The sequence below is a fragment of the Dasypus novemcinctus genome, chromosome 13 (assembly GCF_030445035.2).
Source record: "Dasypus novemcinctus isolate mDasNov1 chromosome 13, mDasNov1.1.hap2, whole genome shotgun sequence".
Taxonomy (NCBI): domain Eukaryota; kingdom Metazoa; phylum Chordata; class Mammalia; order Cingulata; family Dasypodidae; genus Dasypus; species Dasypus novemcinctus.
In genome coordinates, this window is record NC_080685.1 from 106984397 (window position 1) to 107006503 (window position 22107).

General features: G+C 38.6%; 1 protein-coding gene across 2 annotated transcripts in view; it reads right to left on the reverse strand.

Annotated features, from left to right (window-relative positions):
- RAB3GAP2 (RAB3 GTPase activating non-catalytic protein subunit 2) overlaps window positions 1-21736 on the reverse strand; it is a 156340-nt gene extending 134604 nt beyond the window's left edge. For both annotated transcript variants that reach the window (XM_058275231.1, XM_058275230.1), the window contains exons 1-2: window positions 21426-21736; window positions 3804-3868 (exon numbers count right to left, since the gene is read on the reverse strand). In XM_058275231.1, coding sequence (XP_058131214.1) covers window positions 3804-3868; window positions 21426-21540 — 180 coding nt within the window. In that variant the 5' untranslated portion in view covers window positions 21541-21736. The remainder of the gene's footprint in view (window positions 1-3803; window positions 3869-21425) is intronic.
- Between the last annotated feature and the right edge of the window lie 371 nt (window positions 21737-22107).

Consider the following 22107-nt stretch of genomic DNA (forward strand, 5'->3'; position numbering starts at 1 on the left):
CATGGGAAGTTCTGGCTGATGCTGCAGTTGAAGGCAGAGGCTGTATATCGTTTTCTCTGGCCATAGTGTCATTTTTTTATCCTCACCCACCAGTTTCCCTTGGCAAAGATGTTGTCTTGCTTCAAAGACAGGATCCAAATTCAAAGAAGCTCCCTTGAGAACCCAGCAGGATAACTTAACACCCAGATAACCTCTGAACCACAGTGTCCCAACCCACTTTTGCTGTAACCCAAATACCTTCTCACTATATACATATAATCTCTGACAAGGAACAGGGACTCAAAGGCAGGCAATAAAAATAGGTAGGAATGGCTGGTACACCCAAAATTATTGTCAAAGAGGACAAATAACACTGTTTATCTTGCCATATTTGTTGAGTGAACAGCATGAGCAAACCTGTCAAGACAAAAAGAATACCAAACAACCCTTAACTATGAGGGCACTAAGTATTCAAATTATATCCAAATGAAGAAATGTCCTTCATGTTAGTTATATGTATTTAGAATGAGTAAAAGCATATTTTTGCCACACTGATAAAAGAGGTTGTTGATGTGGGAGGGGTGGGGGTGGGGGTGGGGAGAGAGGTATATGGGAACCTCACATATTTTAATATAACATTTTGAGAGCTCTATGTATCTTTAAAAAAAAAGGCAATAAAATATATATTTTTTAAAAAGCATATTTTAGCTTTTAACCGAAACCATTAGACATTATCCCTAGAGGTAGGATACTCTTACCCATTATTGAGAAGAAGGGATGTTTACGGGTCAAACTTAAAGGAAGTTTGCTAATGCTTACAAATTTTAACTATTCTATCATTGTCTACATCACCTGGAACGAGCCACAACAGTGGAACATTAAATTAAAATATAGTCAAATAATGCAGCCCATGACTGAGAGAGGCATAACTAATAAAAAGGCCTATTACAACCTATTCTACAGAGAGGTGAAGGTGAGCTTTATAAATCATATATCAGAGAGCATGTTTTTCATCATATTTAGAATAAACTCCAAATTTGCAAGACCTTACCTCAGGCTTGCTTGCTTCTCTGACCCCATCTTGTAGCAGTCCCCCTCCTTTTCTACTCCATTAGGTTATAATGCCATCAAGGAATGCAAACAGAGAAGGTACATGGTAAATGACCTTCTTAATATTATTAGGGAAGAATAGATATTTGTAAGGAAAACAGAGCCTCACCCACCAATCCTCAGCTATGTCATTCACAAGCAAAATCCATTCCAAGCTTGCTCTGCCCAACCCAATAGTATCCCTAAACCCCTGTCATATCCCTTCACCGTACAACTACTCACTTCCACCTTATCATAGCAAAATCCATTCCAGAAAAAATAAAGACTACATTAGTGGGAGCTTCAAGATGTGGGCAATTTGCATCTGTAAATAAATGTCCTATCACCTTAACTCAACACCAAGTGTTTATATGCATATTCCTTTCACACTCAAACCTCCTCTGAGATTGCAAATGCATGTGTCCACTTTAACATGCAATGCCTATGAGGTTTATTCCAGAAAGTTTCAAACTTACTTGAAATGTAAAGGGGAAAAAAGGGAAAGGAAAGCTGTCTATATGACTTCACTCACCATAAAATCTATTTTATATTTGTTAGAAAACATTTTTTTAATATAGGCTTACTATATATTTTGCTTTCTCACACTGTCCCCAATCATTATTGGAGAAATGACAAATAAAGCAAGTCTCTAGTAGATCTGTTGCCAGCACAAAGTAAAACTTTATTTCTTCAACAAATTCAAGGGCATACTGGATCACAGCAATTTATTAAGTTACACACAATAATCACTTAGCTACACAATTCTAGAAAACAAATACCAAAAGTAATGATATCAAACAACACATGCAAGCTATCTGTCAATAATGCTGTCCTTTCTGAGAAATTCTCAAAGCGCATCCCCTTCTGAGGGATTTCTAACAAAGAGCCATGCAATCTCCAGGCTTTTTTACACACACCCCCTTCTCTCAGGTCGCACTCCCATCTGGCTGTAGTAATGAGCCTGCTGATGGAGGCCTGCCCAGAGGACATCATCAATAGGTTGGCTCATGTCCCATGAAGAGGCCTGATATAAAACCATGCTCACATCCCCCAAATCTTCCACAGTGGATGCTGATTAACAGTAAAATCCTTATAGGAGGTTTGAATGTGAAACAAAGAGAAGATAGAATCCATGACAACAACAAAACAAAAGAGATAAGCAAAGCCGTAAAATAGTCAAAATTGTAAGGAGAGACAAGGAGTCTCCATATTGACACAGCAGTAGAAAAGCAAAGGACAAGGTGTTTGCTAACTGAGGTGAAGGGATAACCAACTCCCTTGGGCTGCATTATATCCTTTTCAATGCATCCCAATGCTTGAGTTCTTCTGAAAAGGTTTTCTGTTATTATTCTCCCTGTGGAGCTTTTCTATAAATCTCTATTACATGAGTATGTCTCTACTTCTCACAAATGAAGTTTGTTCCCCTCCAAATGTTCTCTTTTCCTTGTCTTCCTCATCTCAATGAATGATACATCACCTATCCAATTACTCAAGCCAAATATCTGAGAAGTTTTTTTCCCAATCTCCAAACCCACTCGTGCCTTAGGGCTTCTGCATGAGCTATGGCCTTGGTCTAGAATGCTCTTCTCTAGAGCACTGGTTCCAATTTGTCTTTCAGATCTTTGCTTGTCTCATCATCTGACCACCAAAACTAGAGTAGACACTTGATGACTTATTTTCACATCATCTGAATTCTCTGTATAACTATCACCACCATTTGATAGTTTTCATTTATCTATTTCTCTCTCCCCCATTAGATTTTAAGTTCCTGGGAAAGGGGGCTACAGGAATGCCTATCAGTATATATTTTCCTTCTCCTTTTCAAAAAAAACAAAAACAAACTCAGGATTTTCATTCAGGTATCGACTCCTGGGCCTTGAAGAAGCTGATCCTCCTATCCCCCCAACTCCAAGGAATGTTAACACTGACCAATGACAGTCTCATATCTCTTGCCAATGAGTGGTTCAGAAATGAGCATGTGGCTAGATTCTGGTCAATAAGATAAAAGGCAAGGTTTGCAAGAGGATTCTGAGAAAGTTGTTCCTCACTGCTAAAAAAAAAATCATGGAAAGTGGTAGTCTTTTTCTCTCTGGACATCAATGAAGACACATGCTGTTTCAAATGCTCCTGGCTGCCACACTACATCTATAAACAGAAAAACTTTAGGATGAAGCTAAGACCACAGATGCACAGCAGATAGAAGGAAAGAACTTGAGTCCTTGATGGCATAGTTGAATTACCTGATTAACCAACCTGAGAGTCCATCCTATTTCTGTATTTCCTCATATGTGAGCTAATAAATTTGCTTGTTATCTACACCAATTGAGGTTAGATTTTCTATTACAGCTGAAAATATTAGGGACTTTATCTACTAGGTGCTACTACTATATTACCAGCACCTAGAATAATACTTAGAATATGAAGGACACTTAACAAATATTTGTTGAATGAATAAATTAGAGTCTAAATGAGTAACTTATGAACGAGGAAGAAACCTAAAATAACTCTTTTTTTAGCCCATTTAGCTATAAAGGCACTAAGTTCCTTTAAAAATAGGTATATATTTAAGTACTATTAAGCACAAAAATTTTAACATAGATTTAGAAAAGTCAACCTAACATCAAGATATGTCACCATCACTACAAAAGGCCACCCAGGAGGATCAAGGATTCTATTTCTATAATAGCTTTTGAAAAGTCACTATCAAAAAAACATGCATACGTTTATAGACTTACAGGTTCTTGGGGTTCTGTTTCTTCCCATGCTCCCCAACCATCATCTTCCCAGTTTGTTGATTTACCTTTTTAGAAAAAAAGATGAAAAGTGCTTACATGAAATAAAGGGCTTGAAATACTTTGAGAACATTTTCTCTAAACATATAATGCTAACATTAAATAAGAAAACAATGATAAATTGGGTTACATCAGGTTTTACTTTACATATTGATAATCAGGAAACATTTGGTCTGCTAAATTTCCAAATTTATATAATAGTAAAACCATAGAATTTATTGGACATCAAGTTTATCCACATTTAAATCAAACTGCAAAGATTATTTTAAAAAATCCAAAAATGGCAAATATTTGGTACTTTGGACTTCAGAAAAATTAAATATACACAATGACAAAAATACCGAAAGTCACAGAGATAACTTAAAAAGTGATTTGTTTTTCTATAAGACAAGGTATCAATGAAAAAGAAAATTGAATTTTGAAATAAGACAGGTCTACTGTTCTCCAGCCTTTTTTGATACTTTGTGGTTTCTTACACATGGAACATCCTCTAGGATTAAAATGAGATGGCCAATATAGATTACAAAACCCAGGCAGATTTGGAGAGTGTAATCTCTTACACACTATTCATCTTGTTTTTACATAGTTATTTTTTATTTATCTTTTATGAAATCACATCAGAAGAGAAGAAAGATATAATTTCAATTTAAATTAGAAAAAATTAATAAGGCATAAATAAACTGTGAACAGAGCAGACAGTTGTCTATTTATAAATTTAGGCTCTAGAATCAGATTACCTAGGCTCAAATTTTGGATGCAGGACTTACTATAACTCTGTGATCTAGGGTATATCTGTAAGTTTTGGTTCTCTTATCCCTAAAACATGGAAAATAATAACTACATCTAGTAAGGTTGTCATGAGGATGAAATGAGATAGCATGATACACAAATTCCCTATACTAGCCATCATGATTTAGCCATTCAAATGCTATAAAATATAAATATTGTCTTTAAATAGTTTTAAAATTCAGGGGGAAAAAATCAGTTTAAAAGGTAGGACTGAACTTAATATCTAGGGTGGTTTATAGTAGAAAGAAAATATAGAACTTTAACTTACAAGATTTTAAAAGTTGCTAAAATGAATTATAATTATTTTTTAAAAAAATTAGTTACATAGTCTTATATTTTGAATCATTGCTCAATTAGCTTCGTGGCAATATTCTCATCTTTGACATTTAAATACCAAATTACTACCTAATATAACAACACTGCTAGGTATATATTAAGTCCTAAAATAGTGCTATCATTTGAATAACACTGTATAACTTACAGATTTTCATATACCAATCAATTAAACAATTTAACAATGTTCTGTTACATGCCATGTGCCAAACCCTGTGGTAGGAGCTGAGAAAAATACAACCATACTCTACCCTTAAATAATCTGTGATCTAGTATAGAAGACAGACAAACTTGCAACCATAATACAAGGTGAGTGCTATAATTCACTACTATGGGAACTCAAATAAGGGAGTGGGAGAGTGATGAAAAAATTAGAGTGAAGAGGTGTCACTTAAATGAGCTCTTTAAAAATCAACTAGGAACTTTTCAAATATACTTGGAAAAAGGTCAACAAGAGCAAAGACAAAGAAGCAAAAAGATGTGATGCAGCTCTAATGGTTATCACAAAACAACCACAACATGTATTAAGAATTTCTATATGCCTAAGTATCTTACAGACGTTGATCCACTAAAACATTACAAGAATCCTTTATCATTTCTACTTTAGGAATCGGAGTTTAATAGCTTGACCAACATCACACAAGATTAAGAGGCAGAGCAGGGCTTGAACTCAAGTCTTTCTGAGTTCCAAAGCCCATGCTCTTAAGTATTATACTACAAGTATTTCTAGTGTGGCTTACAAAGAACAAGATTAGAGGATACTGGCATTTATAATTAAGGCCAAAAGTAAGAGAGCACTTATATATTAAAATGGAACATTTCCTTGTAATGAAATTTGGAGGTTGCTCTGTTTTGTTTTGTTTTAACTTGGAAAATTATAGTTTGCTCTTCGACAATCTAATTCAGTTAGGCAATCTCTTTACTGTGCCAGATTCCGCTGCACCAAAGCAAATGCTTTATTGTAGGCTGATGGCAACTAGGCCATTCCATTTATGTAGTTTTAGAAAAATGCATCCTCTTTTGTAGGAGAACAAAGTACCTAGAAAAATGTATCCTTCTGAAGTCTATGATTCAATTTTTAAATTCTCTATAATGCATTTATCAAATTACCACAATCTCAAAAGGACCATGTTGGAATTTAAAACATTTCATGGAAATCAGGTAATCACTTGTTCATCCCTTCATTCCTTCATTCATCCATTTGTTTCTTCAACAAACACAGCATCTACTATGTGCTGGACACTGTGCTAAGTACTGGAGATACAAAAACAAATGAGCTTTCAAAGAACTTAGGTTGTACACACAGCCTTGTTAAATGCTGTACAAAATAAAACTATGGAACTGTATTATTTCTCCTCCAAATCATTATAAGAAGTATCTGACTCAATTCACAAATGACTCATACAAACAGTAATTTGGACTTCCTGTCCTGCAAAAACACAGTATCTCTTTATGCCATAATCCCAAACATCCAGGAAAGAAACGACCTTGACAAATGATTTCTTTGTAAGACATCTGTGTTCATTGGGGTTTATCATTTCTCATTGCCCTTCACTGAGGAGCTCCTATCAATAAGAGGGCATCACTTGAAGAGAATTCAATTGGGCATCTCCTATCACATGAATATATTTTCCCAAAGAAATTATGGTATAAACAGAGGTTAGAAGGTAAAACAGCACTATCATTTATGTAGGTTAAAGATGTTTTTCTTGGTCTAGAATCCTATGTATACATACTTGGAGAAAATACATTCCAAATTCTTAAAAATAGGAAACATTTGCAAACCAGGCACTGCTTTTGTGACCAATTCTGCTCAATGCCAGAGAGATAATTTTTGCTTCCTCTTCATTTCTATTGAAAACCACTGAATATTGTTTTGCAGGCTGCCATTTGACAGCTATTGTCAGCTGTTCAAAGTGTTAGAATCCCAGCACTTTACCAAGATTACGCCTCATGCCTTCAAACTATATAAGCAGGCCAAGCACATTCTGCAGGAGGGAAGAAAAGGATCGTTTAGATGAAAAAATTAGCTGATGAATGTCTAATAAAGTTGCCATTCATGTAAAGAATTTTATTCAGATACAGTCTTTCCTTCTGGTAACTTTCTATGAAGGATAGTGATCTTCACTCAATATCATTAACAATGTTTAAGTGATCGGACATAAAGTTGTAGATAATCACAGCAATTTGTTTAACCTATATTTGAGAACTATGCACTATTTTAGGTGCATAAACCTAAAACCTTGAGGTCTATAAATTCTATGTAACCATAAAGAAATAAGACTAATTTACCTAATTTATTAGAAATTACTATAAAGACAAGCTAAAAATTAATTCACCATGATTGTCTTTTAGGAGAATAGAGAAATCAAAATCTCCTATAGGCCGGGATAATTTAAAAGGAAAGTTCCAAGTCCTGGCATAATTTAAGAGATAAAACAGTTTAACAAAGTGTATTATAGAGTAAGGAAACGAGGGCAGCCAACCTCTTCCTCAGGATGATCTGTGTCCAGTGTGAAGATTCCAAACACCCTACAAACCACCAAATCACAGAGCCATTGACAATCACCCAGTTTTCCTAACGAGCAATGTGGCACTCACCTAAATTAAAGGCTAGGCTATAAATTATAGCGTAAATGTGTATGTTCTTTCCCATACTATTAAATAAATAAATCGCAACCATCCAATCTCTAACAAGTAATTCTTTAAATGATAATGTCACAACTGCCAGTGTTCTTCATTTTATGGAAGAAGTACACTACAACGAAATTGATAGAAAATTAATAAAACTGCATTCCCATTCACTGTTTTCATAAAACCAGAGTTGTTGTTTCTCTTGTACGTCTCCCCCAAGCCTTAAGATCTTTGTAAGGAAGATATTAAATGAGTTAAGGCTGACTGATATTTCAGATTATGGCCCCACTCTCAAAGAATCTGTTTCGGGTCTACAATAGGTCCAGGAATCTGCGTTGACCAACTCTCCCACACTCCCCGAATCGAAGGCAAGTGGTCCACGGATGACACGCTGAGGAACCCTAGCTTCAAGACTAAATGCCACTCTCATCTGGTCCTAAATACTTTTTTCTTTGCCAGCCAACCCCCGTCTTTCTATTCCTCACTCCAACTGGATCCTTCACTCACGGTGGGCACTTCCACAGTGCTGTCCAAGAGAAATGTGACCGAGTCACAAACGCGGTGTGAGACGGCACAGGTCTAGACTAACAGTCAGGTCTCTGGCGTTGGGTTGCCTGGTCGGATGCCCAGTTTTACCCCTGAGGAGTTTTATAACATTGGGCAACTTATTTAATTTCTTACCACCTCAGTTTCCTCTTCAGCAAAATGAAGTTACTAATTATACTTACCTCAAAACTGAGGAGGAAATGAGTTAATATATGCTACACACTTGGGACCCTGCTTGGCACAGAGATGCCCTCAACAGCTGTTAAAATTATCACCCTCACTCCTTGCTCTCTGTCTTTACCCATCCTGAACCTTTCAATTAAATGGCTTCCGGTTTCTCTCTACCTCTCCAAACCCAACTTCTCCAGAAATCAGAGTTTTCTTTCATCCACTAATGACCTTTTTCCTCCTATGAAGTCACAGCATCTGACTGCATTTTTCATTCAGAACTTAAACAGTGCTTTGGATTATTTGGTCCATTAATTTGTAATCATCCAATTTATCACCAATGTACACCTGTCTAAACAACTAAACTCTTAGAGGACAGGTATGTGTACACCTTGTGCATACATACTTAAGTCACACACATACATAAATATTTTCAAGAACACCATAGGTGCATAATAACTATTTGCTGAATGAATAAAGTCTTTGAATTTAAACCACGTTGAAAATGCCTCCCACACTACCTTAAAAGCAGCTGGATGTAAATCAGTATTTTAAAATATAATGAAAAAATCAGCTGTTGATTCTGTAATTTGCATTTCAACAGGAATGCAAAATAAAACTATGTTTATAAACTTTACAGACTATATATTCAAGATCAAAACCATCTTTTAAAAGTAACTTTTCTATGTAAAATTATAATAGACTACTGATAATTCTCTTCTATTCCATGCCATTTTAGTGAGGCAGAATAATTAAAAAGTACCAATTCCTTAGTTTTGATTAAGAAGTAATAGGAAAAAATACAGTATTTTTGTTCTATCTCAAGTCTAAGTGACAGAATTAGATGAAGTAGGAAAAACTCCTTTACAAATCTAGTTCAGAGTAAATGGCTTGATATAGATTAATGGATCTTTATATTTCATCATACACACAACAAAAGGTATTTTTCAACATTTGGAAATAAAACTTGTATCTGAGCTAACAAAAGATCCTGCATCAATAATGGAAAACTAATCAACTCATTCAATTATGTGAGACTTTGAACAACTGAATTTCTGGACAGGACTAGGAAAAAAATAAGTTACAAAGGTAAATGAGTTTCCCAATAAATACAGTCTCATTCTGATTTAAAAAAAAAAAAAAAGAACATCCACATTATTCTTAAATTGTGTCTGTACTCCATTACGCAAATGTTCTTTTTGTCAAAGTATAGCAGCTTATAGTGAAAACAGCTCAAAAATAGCAAATATTGCCTGCTGGAAAAGTCTAAAATTAGATCTTAAGGTACCAGTTACTTTCACGGTATGATTCACATGCCAGATGCTGCTCCTAGAGCAGTCATTTTACAACTATGTTACATGAGGACAGCGTTTCAGATGCAAGGAACACGCCTCCAAGTACATGTTCTCACTGCGCTTTCTTTCTCACCTCATTTTCTGTACAGCCTACTGATAAAATGCCATTTCTAGGCACAAGAGAGTTCTACTTAATTTTGAACCTTTATTTATTTATTTATCTATTTATTTATTTATTTTGGATGCGCTTCCTTTAAATTTTATTCTTTTCACATTCGTAGCCATTTTTCCTCAAATTCACAGAAAATTAAGGATGGCATTGAGGATTCAATTTGAGTCTTTCAAGAAGTTTGCCACAGGAGAGTGGAGTGGCTCAAGCAGTTGAGTCCCTGCCTTCCACATGGGAGGGCCTGGGTTCGGTTCCAGTGCCTCCTAAAGAAAACGAGCAAACAGACAAGGACTCCGACAGAGGAGAATTGATGTGGCTCAGTGACTGAGGGCCAGTGTCCTGCATACAAGGTCCCAGGCTCAAGCCCCAGTCCCCGTACCTCAAAAAAAACTTTGCCAGCTTAAATTATTTTGTTATGTCTACCTCATTTGCTTAAGTTACTGTTCACTCTTTTTTTTCATACCACATCTTGAATCATAACTTCTCCCTATACATATAAAATTAAGATGCTGATCCCCAACTTACATGATATAGAGAATAATAAAGAGGTGCAAGATGAAGTTTTAAATAATAGTAACAAAAAGCAACTACCACATTATTGATTAATAACTTGACTTTTCATTTCTTAATTTTTTATACCTATCACTGAACAGGTCTATTTTGAATAGTCTAGGGTAGTTGGTAATATAAGCATAATCCCTCTTTTTTTTTTTCAAGTAACAGGGGCTGGGGATTGAACCTGGGGCTTTGTATGTGGAAAGCTGGTGCTCAACCACTGAGCAACATCAGCTTCCTTGAGCTGTTGCTGGTGTTTGTTTGTTTTCATTTGTTCTGCTTGTTGTTTGCTTTTGTTTTCTTCAGGAGATACTGGAACCAAATCTGGGACCTCCCATGTGGGAGGCAGGCACTCAACCACTCGAGCCACATCCACTCCCCATAAACCCTTTGTCTTACCCTTATCAAGTTAAACAGTTTGTCTGAATGAATAAAATCAATTATTTTAAAATGTGAAATGTAAGCACAATATTCTCTGGAAAGGATTTTTTCCCTGGAGAGATTAGATTATACTAGTATAAAAAAAATGGTCAGTCTCTCACTTAAAAAGTGATATAGTCATTGAAACCTTCAAACCAGAGAACATAGATTTTAACTCACTCATCAAAAAATAATAATAGAAGTCTTGTTCAGTGTATTGCCAATAAAAGAATAATTCTACCAATGAAAGCTTAAATGAGAAATTGAACTCTTGCTTTCCACAGCTTTAATTCCCAAAATACATTATTCTAATTTGCTTCTGAATAGTCTGTCCTCATAAACTGAGCACGTGTTTTTCATTTAACAAAGACCTGAAGCTAGAAAGGAAATTGAATTCTAGAAGTGGACAATTAATCTGACAGTATTTGCTTTTTTCAATATGAGTATGTCAAGATCAAAAACTAAATGAGAAACTGAACCATTAAATGTTAGGAAAAGAAACTTAATTTAATCTCCATCCTCTAATAAAAGATCCTATTAGCATAGAGGCAAATTCATTTCCATTCTGAGACAAGAAAAAAAGAGATAATGAACTTGTTTCTATAAAAAGCAAGAACCTCTAGAACTTATGACTTATAAATAATACATGGGGGTTCAACAAATGTTACTTGAATTTTTTTTTTGGAGCAAGGCAAGGAAAACATCATACAGCATAAAGTAAAAAAAAAGACTAAAGGATAGAGAATCTACTTCTTAATTTTCAATGCCTCAGAATTATTAACCTTTTACTATTTCTAGGGAAAAGGAAAAGGAGAACATAAATTTCACATCAGCATATTCCTCTCAGCACATAAAAATACCTAGCCATCTTAAATGAAGAGCACGTTCAATTTCAACAGCAGGGGTTTATTTCATTCAGTCCACCATGATTAAATCAGATTCCATCTTTAAGGTCCCCGTCAGTTCTAGAATTTTAATTACTCTTGTACTCAAATAAGTGACCCCTCATACCATATAAAAACATACATTTTTGATAGTCAATTCACAAAATGGCAGAGAAATAATAGCACTATATGTAAAGACATGTATAAGGATGTTCATTGGAGCATTTGTTCTTACAGAAAAAACAGAAATAACCTAAACATTCAATGATAGAGGAATGGTTAAACTTATCTGGTGACATCTTCATTGGAATACTATGCAACCACTAGGAAAAAAAATAGACTTGTAAACACACCATTATGTAATTAAGTAAAAAAAGTTGCAGACTATGCATTTTACAAAAATAGAATCATGATAAATAAAATGCCTAAGCATACATGTGTGTCTGTGAATATATTTATGTGTATATATGTGTGCGTGCTTTTTTGTCTAAGCACAGAAAGTCTGGATGGATACTCACTAAGACAGTACTTTCGAAAAGAACTTTCTGTAATGACGGACGTTTTCTATCTGTGCTGTCCAATATAGAGCCATTAGCCACGTGGCTACCGAGCCAATATGACTAAATTTTTATTGTTATTTAATTTATATTAATTTAAACTTAAATTTAAATAACCACATATGGCTAGTGGCTACCACATTGAATAGCAGAGCACTGAACTTTTAATATCTGGACGGTAGGATACAAGCAGCCAGAAGGTGGTTTTCATATCTGACTTTAAAAAAAAAAGCAATGTGATAATGGGTATTTGCTTATACTTCTGACCTAATGAGATTCTCTCTTCTGGAGAATTTGTGTGCAAGACATAGTACAAAAGAAAAGGGATCTGTGTTCAAGGGACTGCTTCTCGTCTCCTTTTCATAGGAGGAATATGGGCACGGCAGACACTAAGAGTTTCAAGTATTTCTCTCCATGAGGACGGTACAATGACTTACCCTTCATTTAGGGCCTCAATAGCCCTGAACAGTATTAAGCACAGTAATCATTCAAAAAAAATGTGTGGGAGTGGATGTGGTTCAAGCTGTTGAGCACCCACTTCCCACACGGGAGGGTCCCAGGTTCAGTTCCCAGTGCCTCCTAAAAACAACAAAAACAAACAAGCAGCAAAACAAACAAAAAAAACCAACTCCGGGGAGCCCATGTGGCTCAGTGGCTTCCCACATACGGGATTCCAGGTTCAGTCTCCTGTCCCGGTAGTGGGAAAAAAAAAGTGTCTTATAATTCTAGGACTGTCACCATGTACCATTAAACAGGATCTGAGAAAAAGCAAACAAAAGAAAAGATCATCTGTCCTTCTGGAATACTCAAACAGCTTTCTGACTGGTCACTCCACTACTTTCACTCATGTCTCCTATGCATACTCCTTTCTGCTGACAAAAAAAAAAATCTCTAAAATACTAGCCTAATTATCTAATTTCTCAGCTCAAATTCCTTTCATAGATTCCCACTGCTAAATCGAGTACATCTCAAACTCCATCCCCGTTTCGTTACTGCCTTCGTTCTGCCTCGTGGCCCTGGCCTGGACTTCTACAAGCATCTTCTTGCCCACACTATCCTTTTCACAGTAACCATCATTTGTCTATAATTTAAATCTTGAAATGCTGCACTCTTGCTTAAAACCTTCAATGGCTACTATGTCTACAGCAGAGATTCCTAGTATACTGCAAATCATTTACAGTGAGTCAAAATATTAATTCTTTCCGGTCTTAGAGCAGCCAATTAGGGTCTAGGGTTACTGGAACCTCAGGCAGGTCGCTTCCTACCATGAGCAGCTTTGCCTCATTTTCTATATATGCTATAATGCAAAAAAAAAGGTTAGCAAGCACTAAACACCAAGGAGAAAGTTCTTCAAACTTTTTGTTCATAAAGTCCATAAAAGAATTTGTAAAATAGTATGTATCCCTGTTCAAAAGGATGGCATTTCTGATATATTGTACACATGGACATTTTAAAATAAAACTATCACTGCCTTTTTAAATTTATTCAGTGGACCCTATATATACTATAGGGAATTGATACTCACCGACATCTATTTTTCTTAATTTAATTTTTCTCCCGGATACCGTATTTCCATTTCACTTCTCCCAAAGAATGCTACTCTAATTTAATGAAGATTTTTATTATCAGTCCAAAGATTTCTCCACCAAAAAAAAAGACATAAAATGAGAACCGATTATTTTCCTGTGATCATAAGGCTTTAAGTATTAGCAATTTTCTTCTTGCTGGGCTTACTGCAATTATTATTAGTAGATAACTGAGAAAAATATAACTATATCATATAATACGTCATGCATATAAACAATGCATTTGGTGACTAATTATTTAAACATGGAAAGTAAAAATTATTTGAAAATCTCTTAATAAGATGTACGAGAAGTGCATGGTGCCCTGAAAAGGGAGCTTCCCACATCTTGGATTCAGGATATGTGAGAGGTGAGCCTTTCTTTGAGAGTGGGAGAAGGCATGGTGGGAAAGTAGGCACTCTCACAGGCATACCTGGAAACTGATTTACTTAAAACTACCTGTTACCAAATAACCCTGGGCAAATTCCCATGTAATCCTCAGGATACTCTTACTTTAGTCTGAAGAACCTCGCATAGAATAAAATCCTCCTCTATAGAGCTTTCCAGCTTTGCCTCTTACCACTCTCCACCATGCCACTCCATTTTCCTATTTGCAGCTCTGAATCCCATATACTGTTTCATATCCGTTGCATGATGACATCTACACAAGATGAGACCTACTAAATTATTAAGTGCTGGCGGAAATGGCACCTTGTCTATGAAGACTTTTCAAAGTCCCCTTATAGAACTGACCAGCACTCCTTCATTCTCCCTTTTTTATGTACCAAATTACAGCATACCACCTATATACATACTATGTTCCTTTTATTATATGACAGCTTTTTTAGGAGAATGACCTATTTTTATTTATCTTTAAGCCCATTTTGAGCCTAGTACATAGGTGGTGCTCAATAAGTATTAGCTGAACAAAGAAATTAAAGAATGGTCCAGACTCAATTTCCTATGTAAACTTTTATCTGTAAGATACTCTTCCAAACTTTAAATAGCTACAGCAACCCAATAATCTTATAGTTTCTGAAATTCCTATTAAATTTTCTATATCAGATTACTTCTCTCTCTGCAGTGTGATTCCCCACCAAAAGAAGTATTTTCCATAAGTACATTTTTTAAAAATTGAAATTTTATACCTTTGTAATATCCTACCGAGCAAAGTGAATCCTTGAATTTAGGTTATCCTAAAAAGCCCATTTTTCTCAGTAATTTCTCAATAACATGAGTTGACGCAAACATAACACCCTGCAAGCTACCCTTCCATCTTTCTAGTAAGAGGCATGAAGGAAAGCAGCTCTATTTTTGCAACACGTCAACATGAAATTATTTTCCTGTTAGGTAAATTAAGAGACTCACAATATTATAATACCCAAATGATCTCCAAATATTCTCACTCTCTGTTTAGGTATTTACTTGACTGCCAACTCAATTATACATTTCAGATAGCTCTAGAAATCCAGCGGCAATGGAAAGAATGTCATTCTAGGTTAAGTGGAGACCCATACTACTATCCATTTTGCCAAATTTCATTCCTAAAATAGAAACCATTTGACTGAACAAAAACAATTAATAGTTATCATTAAAGTAAGCATTGGAAAATAGAAGGGTTCAAAATGTCTCTTTTTTAAAAGAAGATTTATTTCTTTATTCTCTCCCACTGCCCCATTGCTTTTGCACTCGTTGTCTGCTCTCTGTGTCCATTCACTGTGTGTGCTTCTGTATCTGCCTGTCTTCTCTTTAGGTGGCACCAGGAACCGATCCTGGGACCTTCCAGAGTGGGGGAGAGGGGCTCAATCTCTTTTACCACCTCCGCTCCCTGGCCTGCACCTTCTCTTATTGTCTCTCCTGTATGTCTCCTTTTGTTCTGTCATCTTGCTGTGCCAGCTCTCCATGAGGGCCAGCACCATGCAGGCCAGCACTCCTGCGTGGGCCAGCACTCCTCTGCAGGCTAGCTCTCCACTCAGCCCAGCTTGCCCTCACCAGGAGGCCCCGGGAATCGAACCCTGGACCTCCCACATGGCAGACAGGAGCCCAATCACTTGAGTCACATTCACTTCCCTCAAGATCTCTTTTGAAGCTACAGAAGACTATGGCAGTTTGAGTCTTTTCAGGAGCCCAGAAAATCCTGTTCTTAAAGCTAACCCATTCCTGCATGTGAACCTATTCTAAGTGAGAACTTTTGATTAAATTACTCCAGTTAAGCACCTTTGATTAGATTGTGTGAGCCAGGGTGGGTCTTAATCTTCTTGCTGGTGTCCTTTACACACAGAGGAATAAAAGCTGCAGACATAGTATGTCCAAGAGACTTAAACCTTGGGGCTGCCCATGTGCCAGCTGGGCCCTGAATCTCAATGGAGTTGCAACAACTACTGTCCAGTTCACTGGGCTCACCCAGGACAATTAACAAGGAGGAGATGATGGACAAACAACATACTAAGGAACCAAGAGTATCTACAACTGCAAGCAAGAGAGTCCCATCCATCGGCCTTATGGGACTGAAGACCCCCTTCAATTAAAGGTGGAGTGGGTATCACCATCACAGAGTCCTCAGGAGTGCGGAATGAACTGTGGACTAACGTAAACTTACTGGTATTACTATAGACTTACTGTGATTCTAGCAATGGAAGAAAGATCACTGATATGGAGACAGTGGCCACTGGAGGTTCTGGGGGTAGGGAGAGGGAAAAACGTCTGTAACATGGCGGCGTATTTGGGACTTTGGAACCATCCTAAATGACATTACAGTGACAGATACAGGCCATTATATATCCTGTCATAACCTACGGAGTTCGGTGGGAGAAAGGGTAAACTACAATATAAACTATAATTCATGCTTAGTGGCAATGTTCCAAAATGTGTTTATCAATTGCAATGAATGTACCACACTAATGAAAGACGTTCCAATGTGGGAAAATGTGGGAGGTGTGGGGAGCGGGGCATATGGGAATCTTCTATATATTCTATGTAACATTAAAAATTTAAATAAATAAATAAATAAATAAGCTCCATACGTAGAAAAAAGCTGCAGAAACAGAAACCCAGAAACAGAGAGAGGCGGCCTCAGGAGCCAGAAGCTGGAATCAACCAAACACGGAAGCTGAGAGGAAGCCACTTGAGCCAAAAGCCGATAGCAACAAGGCCTGGAGGAGGGGAGAGGGGAGGAAGAGAGGACACCACCATATGCCAGATGGCACACAACTACACCTTCTGATGACACTGCCATGTTCCTCATCACCCACAGCTGCAGCTCAGAGAGAAAGGCTCTCCTGGTGATCCCTGATTTGGACACTTTCACAGCCTCAGAACTGTAAGCTTTTAATCTAATGAACCCCCACTTTAAGCCAGCTCATTTTGGGTATATTGCTTTGGCTGCATTTAGCAAGCTAAAAAAGATGGCCTCATTTTATAACTGAAGAGATAAAGTAACATAGAGCCATACTATATTCAAATATAAAAGAAGGTGGTATTGAGCTCTAGGAACCCACAGTTCAATTATCACTGTAACTACGGCAGGTGCCCTTTATTAAAATAAAAGTGCTATTTAAACTAATTGATAAGCCTCTAAAATTACAATTTACCTAGAACAAATAAACAAAAAGCCTCAATAACTTGCCATGAATTACCTTTTTTACATATCCCCTAGAGATGATCTGGGATAAGAAATTAAAACTATAAAAACTAAGAAAATAGGGAGAGGGTATGGCCCAAGCAGTTGAGTGCCTTCTTCCCACAAGGGAGGTCCTGGGGTCAGTCCCTGGTGCCTCCGAAAAACACAGAAAAAAACAAAACAAAACAAAAACAAAACACCCAAAACAACAACAAGCAAAACCAACCAACCAACCAGCTCAGGGCAGGAGATATGGCTCCATGGTTTAAGTACCACCTTCCCACACGCCAGGTACCGAGCTTAATCCCCAGCCTGATACCTTAAAAAAAAAAAAAAAAAAAAAAAGAAAGCCTACGGGGGTGGGGAAGCCTAGGAAATTAAAAATGACCTTATGGTTCTTGCTTCCCAATAAGGTAACTATTTATATACTAATAAAGTGAGGAAAAACAAAGTCAGACACCATCAGTGGTTTAAGGTAGGCAGGTGCTATTTCTGTTAACTTTATACTCTGTAAAACTTCATCCTCGGGAAAGTTTACACTTAACGTGGTACCCCAGAAAAACATGTTCTTAATCGTAAGCCATTCCTGTGGGTGTGAACCTACTGTAAACGGGACCTTTTGAAGACTACTTCAATTAAGGTGTGGTCGAACTGAACCAAGATGGGTCTTAACAAGCAGAATGAAATTCTGACACAAAGAGAGAAAGCCATGGGAAGAGGTCAGAGGTCAAGAGAACACAGGGAAGCGGAGAGTCAGCGGTGTGCACTGCCGCGTGACAGAAAAGCCAGGGACCAAGGATCACCAGCAGCCAATCCCAAATGCCACAGTCTTACAATAGAAAGCATTGCCTTGATGTTGCCTTGTTTTTGAACTTCTCCTACCGCAAAACCAGAGCCTATAAACTCCTGGTGTTTAAAGTCAACTCACTGCATGGTATTTGTTTTAGAGCCAGGAAACGAAAACACTTAATGAAGAGCTCGTTTAATACCTTGAAAACTAAAAGATGGCCAGGGATGATTAAGGAAATCCATAGTTCTGTCATCCCAAGATTCCACAGCAGGACAAGCTATTTTTCTGATTTTCATTTGTAAATTAAATCACCATTTTAACTGCAAAATATAGGTTTTACAAAGGAGCTTGCTAGTTAAGAGCCCGTTTATTTTCTATCTGCATTGATGCCAGTCACAATAACACCAACATACATAAATCTAAGAATTTGACCTAAAAGAGTAACAAATTAAATAAGTGCAGGCTTACAAGCATACTGCAAATTAATCTTAGTGTCTGGAATGTGATTATATCCCCCGCTGCCTGCAGTGAGTTCCTATTCCGGGTCTCCCCTTCGCTATGTGACCTTGGGCAAGTGGTAAATCGTGTGCCTGAGTTTTAACATCTGTAACTGTGCCATACAACATGGTAGTCGCTAGCCACATGTGGCTATTTTAATTTAAAGTTGATTAAAACAAAAAGTTCCTCCTAGCTGCATTCCAAGGGCTCAAAAGCCACATGTGGCTCGAGGCTACAATACTGGAAAGCAGATATAGTGACGTAATAAATAAATATGAGAGAGTAACAAAGTCAGTGAGGTGGAATTGACCTCAGGGAAGATGATGGGAAAAGGACTCCTTGAGGAGCAGACATCTGAGGTCATATTTGAATGACAAGATGCAGCTAGAGATGCAAATGTGTACAGAGATATCAGGGAAAAGGCAACAGCAAGGATAAGGGCCTCACAACATAAATAAGCTCAGCTGGTTCAAAAACAAAAAAAAAAGTGCACCTGAAGCAAAAGAAGTATGACCTCTAAGAGGTGGCAGGAGGCAGCACCTCACCACCTAAGGACTTCGGATTTTATGCTAAGTGCAATGGAAAGCCATGGAGGGTTACAGAGAGGGGATTGCTATGATCTAATTTATCTTTTTTTTTTTCTTTTGAAGTATCAGGACTGGGGACTGAACCCGGGACCTCATATGCGGGAAGCCGGCATTCAACCACTGAGCCACATAGGCTCCCCTGAGTTGGTTTTTTCGTTTGTTTGTTGTTTGTTTTGTTTTTTAGAAGACACTGGGAACCAAATCCAGGACCTCCTATGTGGGAGCAGGCACTCAGTCACTGAGGCCACATCCACTCCCCTCATTTGTTTTAAAAGCACACTCTCTTATTTCATCTGCTTTTCCTCTATTACTCCTCACTCCTCTTCCCAGAATCTCTACTTGACCCTTAAAATTCAGTGCTTCTCTATGGTTTCATCTTCAGTGTTCTGTTAATTTCACAGTATATATAATTCTTTTTTAACATTTTTTCTTGTATTATTATTTTTAAAGAAGCTTTAAGTTACATAAACGTTACATCAAAGTATATATAATCCTTGAGAGACTGAATTTGACACTTCTTTCCTGCTAACTCCCAAATTAATAGCTCTGGTCCAAGATTCCCTACCAAGTTTTAATCCTTATTTACCTATTATTCCACCGGAATTCCTAATTTGGACCCATCAAAACATTTAAAGTGCAAAAGATACAAATCTATCTCCTTCATTACATACCCTTGCCAAAGGCATGCTAAACTCCCTCTCACTCACCAGATACCCTGGCCCCTCACCAGATCTTCCTTAATCCTACAGATGCTACTTCTCTAAGAGCTTTCTAACCAAGTCCTGTCCTCTGAAATCCTGCTGCAGCTATTTTAGTTCAAGCTCACATCCTATCTTTCCTCCACTTTGCTGCCAGAGTTCATAATAATTCAATAAATGTCTGTTGCTTACACTAAGACAAATCTGACCAGGTCATTTCTTGGCTTACATTGTTCCAAAGCATCCCACAACTTTCACAAGGCCCCTTATGATCTAGCTTCTTACCACTACTACAGCCTCACTTCCCACACTCCTCCTCTTCACTCATTCAGCTTTCCCTAGCTCTTTAGATACCACGCCATTTCACGACTCCCTTCCTCTGCACTATTATCGCTCCCTTTTTCATCTCACTATTACTTCAAAGGTAGGCTTAAGCACCACAACTTCAAGGCAGCCGTCCCTGGTATCTCTATCACAGTCAGGTAGCTGGTAATTTATTTGCCTGTCTCCCCCACTACACCTGCTAGAGGCAAGGACCACCAACCTTATTTGATTTGAATCACAGTGAATGGTTCAGAATAAACACGCAGATTGGAAAGATTAGAAAACAGTAAACACAAAACACATTCCCTTGCAAAAGCGGAAACACAGGAAATTCTGAGCAACTACAGAGTGTCAAATCAGCCTTGGGATTTTATACTACATTCAGATGAGCAAGTGCTTAATTAACACTGATGATAATGATAAATGGAAGACTTTTCACGTCGATAAAGCCTATTAACTTTTCTGAATATTACTGTAATTTAGGTTCCTGGTTTAAAATTCACATTCAATTCTCTAACCTGACAACTTATTTTCTTTATTTGGGAGACATTCACTACCATAGGAGCACTCACTTGTCAAGCAACCATTCTCTAAATCTGAATGGGAGGAAGCGAGTGGAAGAAGGGCAAGAGTGGGGGCTACTGACACTTTCAAAAGGGAGGTGGCAGAAAGCCCCAGCCCCAGGAATGGAAGAGATCGGGGTCTGGGGTAATGCCAAGGCAGAGCGCTGAAAACTGGCAAGAAATGGGGAGGGGGTGCGATCGCGGAGCCGGCGGTATGGAACAGGAGACCCCGGGGGTGGAGGGAAGGGGCCGGGGAGAAAGCTACGAGGAGGGGGTTGGGGGAGCAGGACTAGCAGAGACCAGAGGAAGGAAGCCGGCGCAGCTGTCGGTGTGAGGGCGGAGGGGATCAGGAGAGAGGCCGGGGCGAGGGGAAAGGAGCCCGACGCCCATGGAGCCCGCAGGGCTTTAGGAAGCAGCGGCCGGGGGTCAGCTCTGCGGAGAAGCGAGGCGCGGCGGGACGAGGGGCCCAGAGGGCGGCGGCGGCGGCGGCGGCGGCGCCGAGCGGGGGAGGCCCGATGCGGCCAGGCAGAGGCGGGAGGCGGGAAGGGAGCGGCCGGCGAGGGGCACTTACTGGGGTCCCTGCGCACGGCGCCGCTGGGGGTCTCCTCCCGCAGATGAGGAAAGAGGAAGTCCCGAGCGGCCTGGAGGTCCTGGAAGTGGCAGAACTGGACCAAGGAGCAGGCCATGGCTCCAGGAACCCACTCCAGCACTTAGTTCACCTCACCGCGCCCCGACCCCCAACACCCCTTCTCGGCCGCCGCCGCAGCGCACCGACCGCGGCAGCCACGCAGGAGGCGGGGAAAACAGGCCGGAAACTGTCGGCGCCCTGCGGGCCCCGCCCCGGAGCGCTGCGCACGCGCAGAGCCGCCCGGCCCCACCCCCGGAAGGTGCGGTCCGAGTCGCGTGACTAGCAGGTCTTTCTACCCTGGGGAATGACCCTGAAGCCCTGGCCCTTAGATGGAGGTGATGTCATTGGATGGTGTCTGCACGGACCTTTGCGTCGTTCAACCGGTCTTATGGATGTCCTAGTAAAGGGGACGATCCTACTGTTTCACAGAGAATCATTTGTGTTAAGCAGTACGGTGGGGAACGGTATCATGCAAGCATCGACTTCTGAGATTAATTTATCTGCCGGAAAGCATTCTCATCCTGACTGGCTTTAAATGCCCTTCCTATTCCCTATACTTGGCGTGTAATTATTCTGTAAATATCAAAATCCTCTAAGAATAAAATTTATTATTTTTTTAAAAAGC